Source organism: Rhipicephalus microplus, chromosome X (genome assembly GCF_043290135.1).
Source record: "Rhipicephalus microplus isolate Deutch F79 chromosome X, USDA_Rmic, whole genome shotgun sequence".
Lineage (NCBI taxonomy): Eukaryota > Metazoa > Arthropoda > Arachnida > Ixodida > Ixodidae > Rhipicephalus > Rhipicephalus microplus.
This window is the reverse complement of record NC_134710.1, coordinates 329234948-329251125: the sequence shown is the minus strand read 5'-3', so window position 1 is coordinate 329251125 and position 16178 is coordinate 329234948. Positions and strand designations below refer to the sequence as shown.

At 43.8% G+C, this 16178-nt stretch overlaps 1 protein-coding gene and 1 long non-coding RNA gene across 2 annotated transcripts; one reads left to right on the top strand and one right to left on the bottom strand.

Annotated features, from left to right (window-relative positions):
- The first annotated feature begins 835 nt into the window (after positions 1–835).
- On the top strand, positions 836–12420 carry LOC142776274 (uncharacterized). The gene is made up of 5 exons (XM_075879632.1): positions 836–1601; positions 8027–8080; positions 8150–8184; positions 9502–9541; positions 12238–12420. The coding sequence occupies exons 1-5, from the start codon at positions 1412–1414 to the stop codon at positions 12402–12404; spliced, it is 486 nt and encodes a 161-aa protein (XP_075735747.1). The 5' UTR covers positions 836–1411; the 3' UTR covers positions 12405–12420.
- Positions 9543–14843, bottom strand: LOC142776276 (uncharacterized). The gene is made up of 2 exons (XR_012887412.1): positions 14724–14843; positions 9543–12133 (listed from the first exon to the last, which is right to left on the bottom strand). It is a non-coding gene; the product is annotated as an uncharacterized LOC142776276 (long non-coding RNA).
- Between the last annotated feature and the right edge of the window lie 1335 nt (positions 14844–16178).

Genomic DNA, 16178 nt, shown 5'->3' with positions numbered 1-16178 from the left:
CTGTGTTTTTTCTTTTTCCCCTTCTCATTTTTTATCGTTCGGAGGCGAAGGTATCACAATAACGCAGACAACCACGGCAAATGGAGAACGTCCCGTGGCTAGCGGAATGTGATACAAGTGCCTAAAATGACGGCCAACAAAGAACGACGCTCAACACAGGAACAGGTGCCTAAGAGCCATTTCCTTCACCCCACCCAGTTAAGAAAACTATTTTAATGTGGCATATACCGTATGTCAATTATCGCAATGTTCGTTATAATGTCCTAGTAGGTGACAGTTTCCAAAGCCTGCTCTCATTGCCAAGCAGTAACGAGAACCCAAGATAATGTTTTCTTCAGCGCACTACATGCAATAAATAGTTCCTCCTGCGTTTTCTTTCCTTAACGTCTGGATTCTGTGATCACGTTTCGCCGGGTGTCGAGTGATAAGCGTCCTTAAAGAGAAAGAAGATAAATCGACGATGACTTGGTCGGCGGTTATCGCAACGTGCGCTCACACATGAGGCCCAGTTTTGGTAAGGGTTCCTGGTCAACGTGAAGATGTCGGCAAACCAGCCTAAGCGAGCGCGACAGCCGAATTTCACAAAAGAGGAGGTAGCCATTCTCGTCGATACGAGGCGAACCGGTGGGCCATTGAAAGTCGACGAGAGGGGCTTGGGACAACATCACGGCAACATTATTCGCTGTCTCGGGTATCGTTCGAACGCCCACCGAGGTTCGAAAGAAATGGTGGGACGTCAAGAGCGCCACCAAGGCACGAAGTAAGGCTCCTTTACGTAATTGTTCGCACACGTGCTGTAACATATGCACTCTTTTAGGGTTGTAAATATGTAAGCTTGTATTAGCGTAAGCGCACGTAAACACGCAAATAATCAGTCCGCAATGACCTATATAAATTCTGGCAACATCGATAAAGTCACTGCGTATCAACTGCGGCAGCCCACCAGATATCACGTCGTGTAAACGAGTGTGTGGTCGCTGGTTCTTAGTCCACGACAACCGCAAGCATGTATTTGAGCGGTATAACCATTTGAAGAGCTCCACGCCGAAACAAGATTACATGTAATGCCATAGTAACGATAATGGGATGAACTTTTATCGCCTGAGGAGTTTTACCGTGCACCTAAATACTTTTAAGTGGCCGCGTGTGCTTTTGTTGCGCGCCACAACACGGCTCCCGGGCACTTAAAAAAAAATGTGACATCAATGCTTTTGAGCTACCTACCTCAGCTGAGTATGCAAAGTGGAAGAAGAGAAATGACTTCGCGTGTCATGCTTTCGCTATACTTCATGGCATTGGTGATGCTGAGACCTAAAGCAATTTATTTGTAATATCTTTGTTTACTAAAGCGTGCGGTAGTTCTTGGTGCGTATTCGGGTGTGTTGCGTCCCCCAGTTTATAATCTTACAATATGCCACAAAAAACTTCTGCAGATACAGGTACGTCATTCATTATCGCCTCTCTTCGCCGCAGCCAGGCGACAACTGGTGGCGGTACACAAGACCTGCCACCTCTGGACGAATTTGAGACCCGCGTGGCGATGGACCCGGAAGCGATTGCCGGAATCTCTGGTGGCCTGGATGTAGGTGCCCCGAGTGCAGGTATGAATGCGAACAGGTGTGCCTGTATATACAGCTAGACAGCGCGCTTGCACGGCACTCTCAGTAATGCGGAAATGAACGTATGTCGTTATAGCTGAAAATTGAAATAATAATAGTTCTTTTATACTCCTAACCTTCTCGCAGCAGCTCGTGTTGAAAAATGTGTAAAAACAAGTCAAGAAAGTTCTAATGTGCCCAAACTTTTAGGCAGTCGCAGCAAGAATCCAAGTAGCTATGGTACGAGAAAATTTTGCAAAGAAATTACACATGCAAAGGAGCAGTAGATAAATTGCATACAAAAAATAGTGAAAAGAACACTGAAACTAGGGGCAACAGCGGGTGTATTCGTAAAAGAAAGCCAATCATGGGCGCCACATGGATTTTGCCTTCCAGGATGGAAACACAAGTTGCATCGCAGTGGAGGGAGCTGACATAGCAGTGATGCTGCTAGGGTGTGCTATAAGTACTGGTGCGGCATGAGGAAGCATATGACCCTTTTGCAGCCCTCCTCTCCCCCTTCAGACGCCCACGGAACCTATATGCAATATTAAGAGTACTAAATGTGCACTCCAACAAAAACATGGGAAAAAAAGCGACGAGACAACAATTTTATAGCAATGCAGACGATCACTGACAAGAACGCAACAAGGGTCAAAACGAATATCAATCATGAACATTGGGTTTATGATGCAGAACCGTAAACCACTGCATCATTACGAGCCACGCTGCAGCAAAAAGATAGGTAAATTTCTATCACCTGCGAGTTTTTATTGTTAGTGGACGCCACGCATTACACAGATATCAATAAGCTTCCACCTTTATACGACCGTCGAGGACAGGAACAAAGCCGCGACTCTTGTTTCAGCAACCAAGCGATAAAATTCCTTATTCACAGAAGTAGCCAGAGAGAACGTAAAATTTCATTTCCTTCTTGTTGGTATGAAAGGCTGATGGACATTAATCTCACAGTTCCATATGGCTTGACCCTTGGAAGAAGCTATCCTGCCTATGTTACTGTCACACCTGTCCCGTTATTAGGGAGGCGATCGCCGGGCTAATTCCAAGAGCCGAAGTATCGGCCCCCCGAACCGCACCACGAAAGCGTGGACAATTTAGAAGTGGTCCTTATTGGTGCGCCAGCGGACGCCGGCTGTGGCCCAAAGAACAAGACAGAGCCGAGAGTTGATAAACAAACAAAATTATATTCTCATTAACGGCAGATCAAAACGCAATACACACGTATGCACACTCCACAATAGTTACATACAATACGTCACCAAACAAACAATGTACTACACAGTACAATCAACCACACTTGAAACAACGGACACAGACAACAATACGCACTACAATGCAGTCGCATGCATTGAACAACCAAGACACTTAAAGACCAAAGAGATATAAAACCTATTCAGTCCAAAGTCCTTGGAACAAAAGTCTGAATGATACTCTTCCGAGAATCACTCACTCAAAGTCCAGCGTTGATGTCGTTCCGCAGCTCTCGAAGTTCTCTTCCAGGAAACCTCCCGTCTTCAATTGGCCACTCTTCCAACTTCAACTTCTTCGCCGGAACACGTCGGCTTCACACTCGCAGCGGTTGCCACGGGTCTTCGCTCGTTAGCGGTAAACACACACTCTTGCCTGTAGCTCGAGCCGTCCCTGCGGACCACAAACTTCGCCGACTACACGGCGGACTCTCTACGCACTCTGGCGCTCACTTCCGTCTCCTCCTGTTCTGTCACTACGGGCAGAACCTTCGCCGACTACACGGCGGAATTCCTACGCGCTCTGGCGCTAACTTCCGTCTCTTCCTGTCCTGTCACTACGGGCAGAACCTTCGCCGACTCCACGGCGGAATCCCTACGCGCTCTGGCGTCAACTTTCGTCTCCTCCTCATTTCTCGTCTCGGCTGCTCGGTTAAATACCTTGCGCGCGACTTTCCAGATGTTTCTCGTCATTTCGTCGGCGCGATACGCAGCGAAGGCTGGGGAGAGGCACGAGACGGTTCGACTGCCCTCTCCCGAGGATGATTCACTCGGTCTGACCCCGCCTCCTTCGTTCTAGAAAAATCGCGGTCTTGCTGGGCCGCCGATGTGGGGTGAGGAGGATCGTCTGCGAAGCCGTGCTTCTGCGGGGAGAGCGCGCGCCCGGGAGCCCTGGATGTTGGCTTTCTTTTTTTTCTTTTTACCTCGCGGCGTTTCTGCCGCCCGTTGTCGCAAGGATTTGGCGGCGCGCTCTTGTTTAGCGCTCGTTCTGTGACACTGCCCCCCACTTTAAGAATATTATCTCATAATATTCAAAACCACACAAACGAGCGCGAACAGTCACCACACATTCTCACAGACTGTAACACAATCCGTCGCTCATGACACTTCACATTCACAATATATCACTCAATACAATCGTACATTGTAGTTCAATTCCACAACACATGAAATATAGCCACAGGTACATGATTACAACACTTCATCACACATTCCAACCAATACAAACGTACAAGGTTCTGTCGATACAACAATTATACAACACTATACATCACATCATCGCACAGAACACTGACTCACTCGACATACACTTGAGACACAGGATAACACAACATTAACACATCATATGTCACTCAGCACTGCCCAACACATTCTGATTTGACTTCACCACTTATCCTGAGTACTTCGAGCAGCGCTTGCGCCCCTTTTTGCGGTGCTCGCTCGATCTCTTCTTGTGCTCCCACGTTCTTTTTCGGCGAGCCCTTTCCAACGACGATATCTGAGGCGTCGTCTCAGCCATCGTTGTCTCTTCCGACACCGTTAGTGCGTCATTACATTTGACGGGTCCTGTCTGTTTATTTACCCGCTTGATCATGCCTCTACTTTTTGCCCGGCTGGCCAACTCCCTCTCCTTTATACTGTCTGTCGGTTGAGGTCGTGCCGACGTACGTCCAGTTGCTCGGCCTGTGAACTTATTCGACACGATCGTCTTCTCCTTCGCTGTCTCTTGCGCCGCAGCTTCACCTTGGGCTCTAGTGAGACCCGTCACGGGATGCTCCTCCACTGTATCTCGCGGCCGCTGTGTTGGCGAGGGCTCTATCTTCGGGTCTTCTCCCAAACATTCTGGATCACTTGGCCCTCGCGCCCCGTCGATGTTTCCGATGACAAGGTCATACAGGGGGGTCGTCATGCATAAAGCAGTAACCTTCCCGATGAAGTACGGGGTTTCAACCTCAATTTCGGCTTCGGGAAGCATCCGAACCGTACGGTCAATTAGGCAAACCGGTTTCGTTCTGCCTGTCAACTCTCTTTCCCGTACCAAATTTCTCCTCACGATAACCGTGGAGCTACCGGTGTCTCTTAGAACCGTAATCTTCTTGCCCGCAACCTTTCCAGGCAGCGTTGGCATTCCTTTCGTAACACCGGTGGGCTGTTTTGACATTACAGCACCCACAATAGGAATTTTCTCCCCATTCTTCAACTCTACGAATCCATCAGTGACGGCATTATTATCATATTTCGGTGCTGCTTGCACACAGGATACCTGGTGAGTTTGACTCACTCCGTTCCGACATGCATCTGCTTTGTGCCCAGTCTGACCACACTTGAAACATTTTACAACCGTAGGGCTCGTGAAGTTAGTTCGGCAGTGGCTAGCACGGTGACCCACTCGGTTACACAGAAAACATCGCGGAATTTTTTCCGGTGCACGCTTCTTTTCCTCGGGAGCCGATTTCTTCGAATCCTCGGGACCCTCCTTCTTGACTTTGGCCAAATTAGTGCCACCTTGCGCTTCCAAGAATTGATCAGCTAATTCAAGCATGTCTTCAAGTGACTTAGCTCTCCTCTCTTTCAAGTACAGCGACAGGCTTGGGTGGCAACTAGTAAGAAATTGTTCTCTAATTAGTAGCTCTCTAAGCTCATCGTACTCCTGCGCTGTCCCTGAAAGTTCAATCCATCTGTCGAAATAATGACAAAGTCGGGCGGCATACTGCGTAGCCGTCTCCCCATCAGCTGGCTTTCCTGTCCGAAATCTGTCCCGGAATCCTTCCACAGTAAATCTAAATCGCTTCAGCAAAGCAGCTTTCACCTTTGCATAGTTGGCTGCATCGGTCGGCGTCAGCCTACCGTACACACTGAGCGCTTCACCACTCAAGCAGGTACTTAAAGCAGTTGCCCATTGATGTTCCGGCCAATTCTGGCTCTTCGCAATCGTCTCAAATCGGTGAAGGTACGCGTCAAGGTCGTCCTTCCTTTCATCAAACGCTACAAGCAGCTTGCTTGGGTTCAAGCGGAAACCATTATCTTCCCGTTCGCTGCTTTCAACTCTAGCTTGGACGGGAGTTTCACTTCGCTGTTGCAAACGCAGCCGCTCGAGTTCCATCTCGTGCTGCCACTGCCGCTCCCTTTCAGCCATCTCCGCTTCTCTTTCTTCTCTTGCCCTCTCAGCCGCCAGCTTTTCTCTCTCCAGCTCCAACTTCAACTGCTGCTCTCTTTCTTCTTTCGCTCTCTCAGCTGCCAACCTCTCTCGCTCCAGCTCGGCTGCTCTTTCTTCTTTGGCTCTCTCTTTTTCTTCTTTTTCCTTCTGGGTGACCCACTTCCGTAGTTCGGCGCCAGAAAGACCCATCTTTTCACCAAGAGCAACTAACTTTTCGAGATCCATTGTGTCTCGCAACTCGCAACTAAAACCTTGCCGCGTGCAAAAAGTATCTGCCTAAATCAGTCTATCGGAACACTCCACTGCACTCGTCAACGAGAACACTGAACAACACACAAAATCGTTCCGATAGCACTATCAACACTCGAGGCTCTTTCTCACAACTTTGGACACACTGTGCACCAAAAGGTCCTATGTCGCGGACGCCAGATTAATTGTCACACCTGTCCCGTTATTAGGGAGGCGATCGCCGGGCTAATTCCAAGAGCCGAAGTATCGGCCCCCCGAACCGCACCACGAAAGCGTGGACAATTTAGAAGTGGTCCTTATTGGTGCGCCAGCGGACGCCGGCTGTGGCCCAAAGAACAAGACAGAGCCGAGAGTTGATAAACAAACAAAATTATATTCTCATTAACGGCAGATCAAAACGCAATACACACGTATGCACACTCCACAATAGTTACATACAATACGTCACCAAACAAACAATGTACTACACAGTACAATCAACCACACTTGAAACAACGGACACAGACAACAATACGCACTACAATGCAGTCGCATGCATTGAACAACCAAGACACTTAAAGACCAAAGAGATATAAAACCTATTCAGTCCAAAGTCCTTGGAACAAAAGTCTGAATGATACTCTTCCGAGAATCACTCACTCAAAGTCCAGCGTTGATGTCGTTCCGCAGCTCTCGAAGTTCTCTTCCAGGAAACCTCCCGTCTTCAATTGGCCACTCTTCCAACTTCAACTTCTTCGCCGGAACACGTCGGCTTCACACTCGCAGCGGTTGCCACGGGTCTTCGCTCGTTAGCGGTAAACACACACTCTTGCCTGTAGCTCGAGCCGTCCCTGCGGACCACAAACTTCGCCGACTACACGGCGGACTCTCTACGCACTCTGGCGCTCACTTCCGTCTCCTCCTGTTCTGTCACTACGGGCAGAACCTTCGCCGACTACACGGCGGAATTCCTACGCGCTCTGGCGCTAACTTCCGTCTCCTCCTGTCCTGTCACTACGGGCAGAACCTTCGCCGACTCCACGGCGGAATCCCTACGCGCTCTGGCGTTAACTTTCGTCTCCTCCTCATTTCTCGTCTCGGCTGCTCGGTTAAATACCTTGCGCGCGACTTTCCAGATGTTTCTCGTCATTTCGTCGGCGCGATACGCAGCGAAGGCTGGGGAGAGGCACGAGACGGTTCGACTGCCCTCTCCCGAGGATGATTCACTCGGTCTGACCCCGCCTCCTTCGTTCTAGAAAAATCGCGGTCTTGCTGGGCCGCCGATGTGGGGGGAGGAGGATCGTCTGCGAAGCCGTGCTTCTGCGGGGAGAGCGCGCGCCCGGGAGCCCTGGATGTTGGCTTTCTTTTTTTTCTTTTTACCTCGCGGCGTTTCTGCCGCCCGTTGTCGCAAGGATTTGGCGGCGCGCTCTTGTTTAGCGCTCGTTCTGTGACAGTTACACATTCAGAAGCACTTAAACTTTTATTTTTGTGTTTTAAAAAAAACAACAGAGCACAAATACCTCTGGCAAGGGGAAGCAAGTCGACTGCGTGGGGTGCCTGAAAGTATTGTATTCCAGTACACTACGTGAAGACATCCTTGACACAAACTGATGACGAGTACAGAGGAAACAGACCTTGTTTAGCGAAACTATACAGTTATGAAGCCTTTTTGTGTGCAACGCTTCTGTTTGCTCTTGCATGAAAAATAATTTTGCATACTGTGCTTGTGCATGAGTTGACCCTAATCTAATCATGTACTTATGTTCTCTTGTTAGATGAACAGCCAGACAATCCCTTCATTGCAGAGCTGTCAATACGTCAATACCAGGGTGAGAATAACTGTTACAAGACTGTTTGAAATACCAAGTATTATAAAAATGATGTCCCATTTTTTTCAGACGCAGCCACATGGCATATGAAGAACTCGGGGAAGGTTAGTGGCCCATTTCCAATATTTGCTGATTTTGCTTGTGAAAATATTTGTATGAGCACTGTAGGTAATTGTGTGTTTGCACCTAATAACTGAATATTGTGAGCAAAAAACACACAATAAAGTAGCAGTGTATTGCAAGCATACTTCTCATTGCAAGTATTGCAAGCATATTTAGTCATTCATGTGATAGAAGGCATAAATAAATGCACAGAAATTATAGTACTAACAAAGTGAGACACAACTATAGCAAAAGCAATGAAAAACCTTAACAATAAAGAGATGTTTTTGCATGTTTGTATGTCAACCACAGCAACATTATTATTTATTTGGCATGGTGGAATAACTTTAAGCAGGTTAGGAGTGAGGGTCCACATTTTATGAAATATCTATAAAACATTGCGGAAATTCATACACAATTACTCTGCGAGATCGAAAAAATGCCTGTATGCACTGAACCATTTTTTCATCAAGTCGAACAGTAAGAGGTAGACCACTTACGATTGCTGATGTGTGCATATACGAATGTTGGATGCTTCTCGACGAGTTGCACTGTCCAGTGTGCCTTACTTTTGGTTTAAATAAAGGGAAAGACTAAGTGAAGAGTTGCACCAATGGAATATTATACAACGCCACGGCAGGCCACCCTTCACAATCAGTCAGGGCAGCAGCTCAGTCAGGGCAGCAGCTCATCTTGTGGCTGGCACACAGGTGTAGGTTGCAGTGTTGCAGCTCAAGGTTCATGTAAAGTAGGAATTGCTGATAAACTGGTGAATTTATGCACATCATTGTCCCTTTCAGGCTTTCAAGCAGTAATGTTGCATCAAGCGAAATAGCTTTACAAAAATAATGGCACACAATAAAAGTAATACTAACTAAAGCAATCGAAATGGCCAATGAATATACTTAACCTAGGTAAATATTTTTACATATTAAAAATACCGCATATGTAGCAGGGATAGGTACACAACTTTCATGAAGTTTTTTCACACACCCCCGTTGCAGCTGTCCGCACAAAAGAAAATACACTTTTTCGAACATCCGTCCTGCAAGAGTCCCTATGTATTGATCTTACGTTACATTGTTTGTCATTGCTGAAAACTAAGACTACAAATGATGTCCCCCCCCCCCCCCACAAGCAGCAGCCTACTGAAAATTAAATATATGAGATTTAAACAACTCGTTCTTTACTGAATGTTGACTCCAATGCATTTTATACTGCAAGCACCTGTGACGCAGTCAGAAATGTTCCTTCTAGTGCCGGGTAAGCCTCAAATAATTCAAAATGTGGTACTCTGTGTATCAAGTTTTTTTCTGCAGCTGTACAGGTCAAGCCAGCAAGACGGAGACAGTGCAACTGGTAAGCACACAGAACCATGTATTTTTATTTCCTTCATAAAACACACAAAGTACAGCAACCAAAAGTTCTTAGAAAAGTTGCTTATTCAGATTCACAACATATGTGACCCTACCCGTATCTGTTTACACATACAATAATAAAAAGTAGTAGAAAACATATGTACAGGTGCATGCAGTCTTGAGCAAAAGTTTGGAGAATTGTTGTCTTTTCTATCCTTGAGGCATGTACAAGCTTGTTCCAATCAAGCCATCTGCATGCAGTGCCCATACCTCACTATTCCGTGAAAGCGATGTACACTACGGTCCGTTTCTAAAAAAATGCAACAAAGAACCCAGTTCATATTTCCGGCCTTTTAAAAGCAAAAAACAATGCTCATACATGACACTAGGCTGTCAAAAGTAGTTACAAATCACAATCGCTGATAATACCATGCAAATCTAAGCCCCATGCTCATGCAAGAATGTGAAACCCAGACACATGAAGCACGCAAGCGTTCCATTTAACAGTGGACTGTCTGTCCGTTGTATGAGCAGATAAGCTAGCACAAATCTTTTGATTTTACAGTTTGCACACTTTTGTTTGCAACTTCAAAGAGTAAAACCAATCATCCAGTCATCATGCACATAATTTATACATACAGTTAAAGTAACTTTTGTGCACCAAGAAAGATACTGAAGATATTTAACATGTGCAGGAATGGGAATCTGGCATTGCTGCGGTGGTCTAGTGGCTAAGGTACTCATCTGCTGACCTGCAAGTCGCGTCATCTAATCCCGGCTGCGGTAGCTACATTTTCGATAGAAGTGAAAATGCTGTAGGCCCGAGTGTGAAGATTGGGCGCATGTTAAAGAACCCCAGGTGGTGGAAATTTCCGGAGCCCTCCACTACGGCGTTTCTCATAATCATATCGTGGTTTTGGGACATTAAACCCCACATATCTATCAGGAATGCAAATCTGAGAAAAAATGAGACAATTTTGTAAATTTTAGAGCGACTGAAAGAAGGTGAAAGCAGCAGTTCACCTAATGAAAAAACACAGAAGCACATCAGTGGTATTTGCAAATACTCTTGGATACTTGGATAATGCAGCACGCAGTCTAAGCTTGCACACGTTGGCCTGGCAAACTCTAAAGTGGGGCAGCTCCAGATGGAGATCCAGTGAACGAAGAACACACAACTGTACTGTTTGCTGCATTCTTAATATGTGCCGCAATTATTTTCTTTAAAAATCGCCGTTTTTCACTAGTTGAGGCGTAGTAATTTGATGGCCTGTTGATATAGAAAAGTGCAGATAACCTTAAACATAAATGTGTAATGCTTCCAAGCAATAAATTGCATTACCTTGAGAGGAAAAAAACATACCCTCTGCAATGATACATCCGCAAACACTTTCTTGTGAAATCCATTGTGTGGAGGGCCACAAAGACTGCCATGCTTCATTGTTAGGGCACAACACCGTCTGTTATGCATGATCATTGTGTTAAAAAGAAATAAGGAATGTTCACGTTTCACTAGGTAGATTTCACTAGGCAGATTCGACTGCAGTAGATGACATTTGAAGCATATTTGGTACTCCTAAAGGTATCAACCATGCATTAAGTGACCGCCAAATGGCATATGACCTTTGTGCAACATTAGGTATAAGTCATGTCTTGCCATTTTTAAAATGTAGGTGAGCTACAGCAACGCAGCAACAGCACTCCACGGTTGCGACAGCAACCATGCAGCTACACAAGTGAGAAACTATTTACATAGTAACGAGGTTTAGTGGGAGGAACAGTACATGAAAATACATAGTTTGTATATCGAAGTCCATTTTAAGATAAGACTGGCAGGCAGTGGCATAACATTACATAGGAATTAAAGCATATAAATGTGCACATAAGGTGGAAGTAAGATTCTTATTTCACTCTTGTACCCAGTCCAGAGTTTACACAAGGTCATTATTGCTGTGCTTCTGTTTTCCTTGGCAACCAAGTAAAAAACAAAAAATGTCACTCTGCTGGCTTAGCAGTTACTGGGTTGCAGCACCGAGCGTTAAAGTTTTGACTGGTGACCACGACAACTACTCTGGGGCGCTAAACGCAAGGCTACTCGGGAACATTGCTTTCAAAATGCAATTAACGATACACATTTCCATCTTCAAGGAAAAGGATCTACAGCAGGGCGTACTGCACAAAGCTTGAAGTGCATATACACAATTAGTGAGCATACAAATATAAGTCCTCCAGCTATTTTATTGTACGTACCAATCTGAGTAGTACAGTGAACAACCCGGCCTGATCACTAATAGTCGTTGTTAATCTGTGAACTTTGTCCCCCTTGGAAAATCGGTGGCTAGAGTAGGTGGCTGCTTATCCCAAGGTCGCGGGTGCGATCCCAGCCGCGGCTGTCTCATTGCAATGGAGGCGAAATGGTAAAGGTCTGTGTACTGTGCGATTTCTGTTCACGTTGAAAAACAGATGATCCTCCATTAGGGTGTCTCAGGTGATCACATCGTTGTTTTGGGACGTAAAATCCCACATATTTATCTGTCAACTTTGCTTGAGCCATAAAGCACATGGCGATGAAGTGCCAGATGCAGTGCCATTACTTGAACGTGGAAAAAGTACAAATAGTAATTAGGGCAGTTGCATGTATGAAAGTGCACAGGAGATACAATTATGTGATAACAACTTTTTCTCTTCTATTTCCAGAAGAACAAGAACTCTTCGAGCACATACTCGAAAATAAAAAAAAAATTCTCAGAGCTCAAAAGGGCACTGCAAGGGCTCTGGAAAGAATTTTGCAGGTTAAACTGCACAAGCACAGAATTCATTTTGAAGGAAACAGAGTGGTGCCAAATTACAGTGAAAGCAATTAAAATTTTTTAAAGTGAATGTTTTGGCTGTGTCTTTCATAAGCTGACCAAAAATGAGGTAACATTACCGAAACCAGCTCTGCATGGGCAGATATTTTGTGTTGTCATGTGAAATTGTAATGTGGACGTACCAACCATCCCAGTGTTGTTTCTGTATTACACCTTTGCACTGTAATACATGTTGGAACACGTTTAACGAATACAAGCCTGAAGCATTTATCAGCACTGTCTCGTTGGTAAACAGACATATTCTGAGCAGGTACAAGCACCTTCCTTCAAGTTCTCACCAAGATCATAAACTTGATTCCTGAAAATTAAGTGCACACAGAAAAAGCAAATTCTTATCTTGCAATGAAATGCTTTAATTAACTGTAATACAAACAACAAACTACCTTTATTTGTCAGGCCTTCTGTTCTCCATGACCACATGAACAGGTTTAAGACATAATGTCCTAACATATTCTTTATTTTTGCAAAGTCTTCTCAAAGTCCAAATCAATTTATCTTATATATATGTAGCATAAGAAGCAAACACGCTATGTAGAACAGGAAAACTTACTAAAAATTAGAAAAACACTATTGCAGACTAGGGCACTAAAACTCGCCCAGACCTGCCACCTAAAACTGTGGAAACCACTTCTATTTTTTTACATATAAATCACTAAATACACCACTCTTTCGTCAAAATGTAAATGTGTGCTGCATAGCCAAATCGAAATTGTCACTCCCGAGACTGAAGCCAAAATTCTTGAGTTTGGCAATCGTGTTATGCATAACAACGTAGTTCTAAGCTGTATATTTCTCTTTCTTCACTCGTCTTGCATGTTTTTCTTACTTTCCTTAAAGTACTAAAGGATGCTATCATAACAATTAGTGCTCAAACTTTCATTTACTGCAGTGAAACAAACTTAGGCCCATTTCGCAAAGAATTTTTTAAAAATAATTATGAACCTGCAGCTGCTGTCCATACCCAGGACTAAGAAATGATACAAGCAGTTCATAAAATATCCTAGAAGGATTGATTGGAAGGTAAAAGTTGGTACAAATTTTAAAGGAGAGCACTAACAACCAGTAGGCAGAAGTCAAAGCCAGCACCAGAAGTGCACACCTACAACTGTTAGTGAGTGCTGGTGTTATCTTGTCTTTGCCTTATGAACACTAGTTTTTCAGTTGTCACCCGAAGTGTTGAATATTTAATATCTAATCTCGATGAATGTCAAGCGCAGTGAATGCAGATTGTTTTGAAATTGTGTTAGCTTGCAATTATCCTTTAAATTCACTTTCAGCTAAGCGTAATATGAAAGATCAGCCTCCACGCAAAAAAACAGTTCTCAACAAGTGCCAACAAGGCATTCAAAGCATTTACCCCCCCCCCCCCGCCCTGGGTGTGTGTGTGTGTGTGTGTGTGTGCGTGTGTGTGTGTGTGTGTGTGTGCGTGCGTGTGTGTGTGTGTGTGTGTGTGTGTGTGTGCGTGTGCGCGTGTGCGTGCATGCGCGTGCACGTAAGAGAGAGAGAGAGAGAGAGAGAGAAACAGAAGAGTGCTTAGCTGGTATTATGAACCTGTAGTCTTCATATTTGTGCTACGATCTGACACTGACCTTTCCATTTTATTAGGCCACTGCACCAATCTTCCAGATAAAGTTAAATACTCTAATGAAAGAGCAAAATTGAACATTCGGAGCTCAACGCACACTTCAACTGCCATGTTTTGGAAACATATAATGAAATACCATTGCCTGCATCACCACTCTTAAACTAATCTAGGGGCGAATAGTAGCCAAGAAGGAGGCAATAAGGCCACAAAATTTTTCGTGCCTCTACAGGCCTATAAAAGTACCCAATATGCACAATGTAGCTACACCTGGTAGATCATCTAACAGTAAATTGAAAAACAGCATCTTAATATATTACTCTCAAGCCCTTTTGGATGCGACAGCCCCATATTTTGCAGGTACTAATTCCACGTCTGCTTTACATATATGACTAATAGAATGACGAGGTTTAACACAGCTTATCCTTTTAAGTCAGCAATGCAGTGCAGAAGGAAAGAAGCAGGAAGGAATGTCTATCACGGTTTCCTTTCCTTACCGACTGTAAACAGCATGGACAAGGTGACGAGACAGAAGTCAGCATCAGCAAGTGTGGAACAAGTGCCTGGCAAAGCAATAGTTCATATTTCGGCATGGCAAACTATTGTGACCACGTTACCTTTTCCAGCCTACGTTACGGCATTAACTGCTACTTGGAAAATGAAGACAACATGAAGAGGTAAAGTTTTTTGTATACATATTGTACATTAAAGAAAAACTTTAGCTTCCATACCATCTGCTCAGCCAATGAACGCATGGCCTGAATAACTTGGTGACGCACAGCTATCCCAGCTCCTGTGTCTTCTTGCAGACGTGGTAGTTCAGGGTCATCCCCTCCCTCATTCGAGAAAGGGTAATCTAAGGAGGAAACGCAAACACACACATTATATCTATCTATCTATCTATCTATCTATCTATCTATCTATCTATCTATCTATCTATCTATCTATATATATATATATATATATATATATATATATATATATATATATATATATATATATATATATATATATATATATATATATATATATATATATATATATATATATATATATATATATATATATATATATATATATATATATATATATATATATATATATATATATATATATATATATATATATGTATATATATATATATGTATATATATATATATATATATATATATATATATCAAGAAGGCACATAAAAAAAAGGAACTTATTTCCATAGAGAAACAAATTCAACAAATCTAAAAAAGACAAAAAAAATCTGTGAAAGTGAGTTGATAATTCTTCATGCGGCAAAACAGCAATCTCATTGAGAGTGTACGACAATTCGGTGCTAGAAGCAAGTTGCAAGCACAGAAGAAAATTTTTTTATTTCCAATTAGTCGTTAATGCAGCTCAGCTAAAACATTAGTTCAGAGGCATGCTTTTGGTAGCATTTATGGTGAGAGAAAGTGGATAGACCCCACATGTGAAATAACAAAACGCTATCTCATGAACAATGGGAAAGTTTGCCAAATATAGGTGATTATGCACCAGCTATCATCAGAGCCTCATTTCTCACAGCAGCTGCACAGACGCTCTAAAGTTACTCAATGCTAGATCACCTACTTGCCACTAGTAGCTGAGAAAACTTTTTCATGTACACTTGAGCACACCATTTAAGTGCCAAATCAAAGATACTAAAAGCTAGAGAAATTCTGAGTGCACAAAAAGAAGCATTCGTTATACCCACAGCTTTTTTGCACAGTGAAACTACATTGTTGTCCTCAGTAGTGTGGCAAGGTCAATGATATGCAATGCTTCCAGTCATTTGCCTTGTGCACAACACTAAGCAAACAAAAGTGCAACTTTATAGCTAAATTGGCAAGTCCATATCTTACTTCGACCTAACAATACATGTGCTATGATAAAAGCTCACTTTGGTGAAGTAGGAGGTGAAGCTTTCCACAATTATGTCCTGAAAAAGTTTCGGAACTACCGCTTGGCTCAATCCTTGCGAGATTTATTCAAGGAAATGTAAGAAGAAGTTAGAGATGTTAAATATTTTACAGCACAACTGCCCACACTATGAAATCTCCATGCACAAGCTGAGCCAGACCATGATGTTCGTTGTGGTCTGCATTTATGGTTATATTTACACATGTGCTTGCACTCACTGGTCCGCTTAAGGCGTGTTTGCACTACAGCGACCC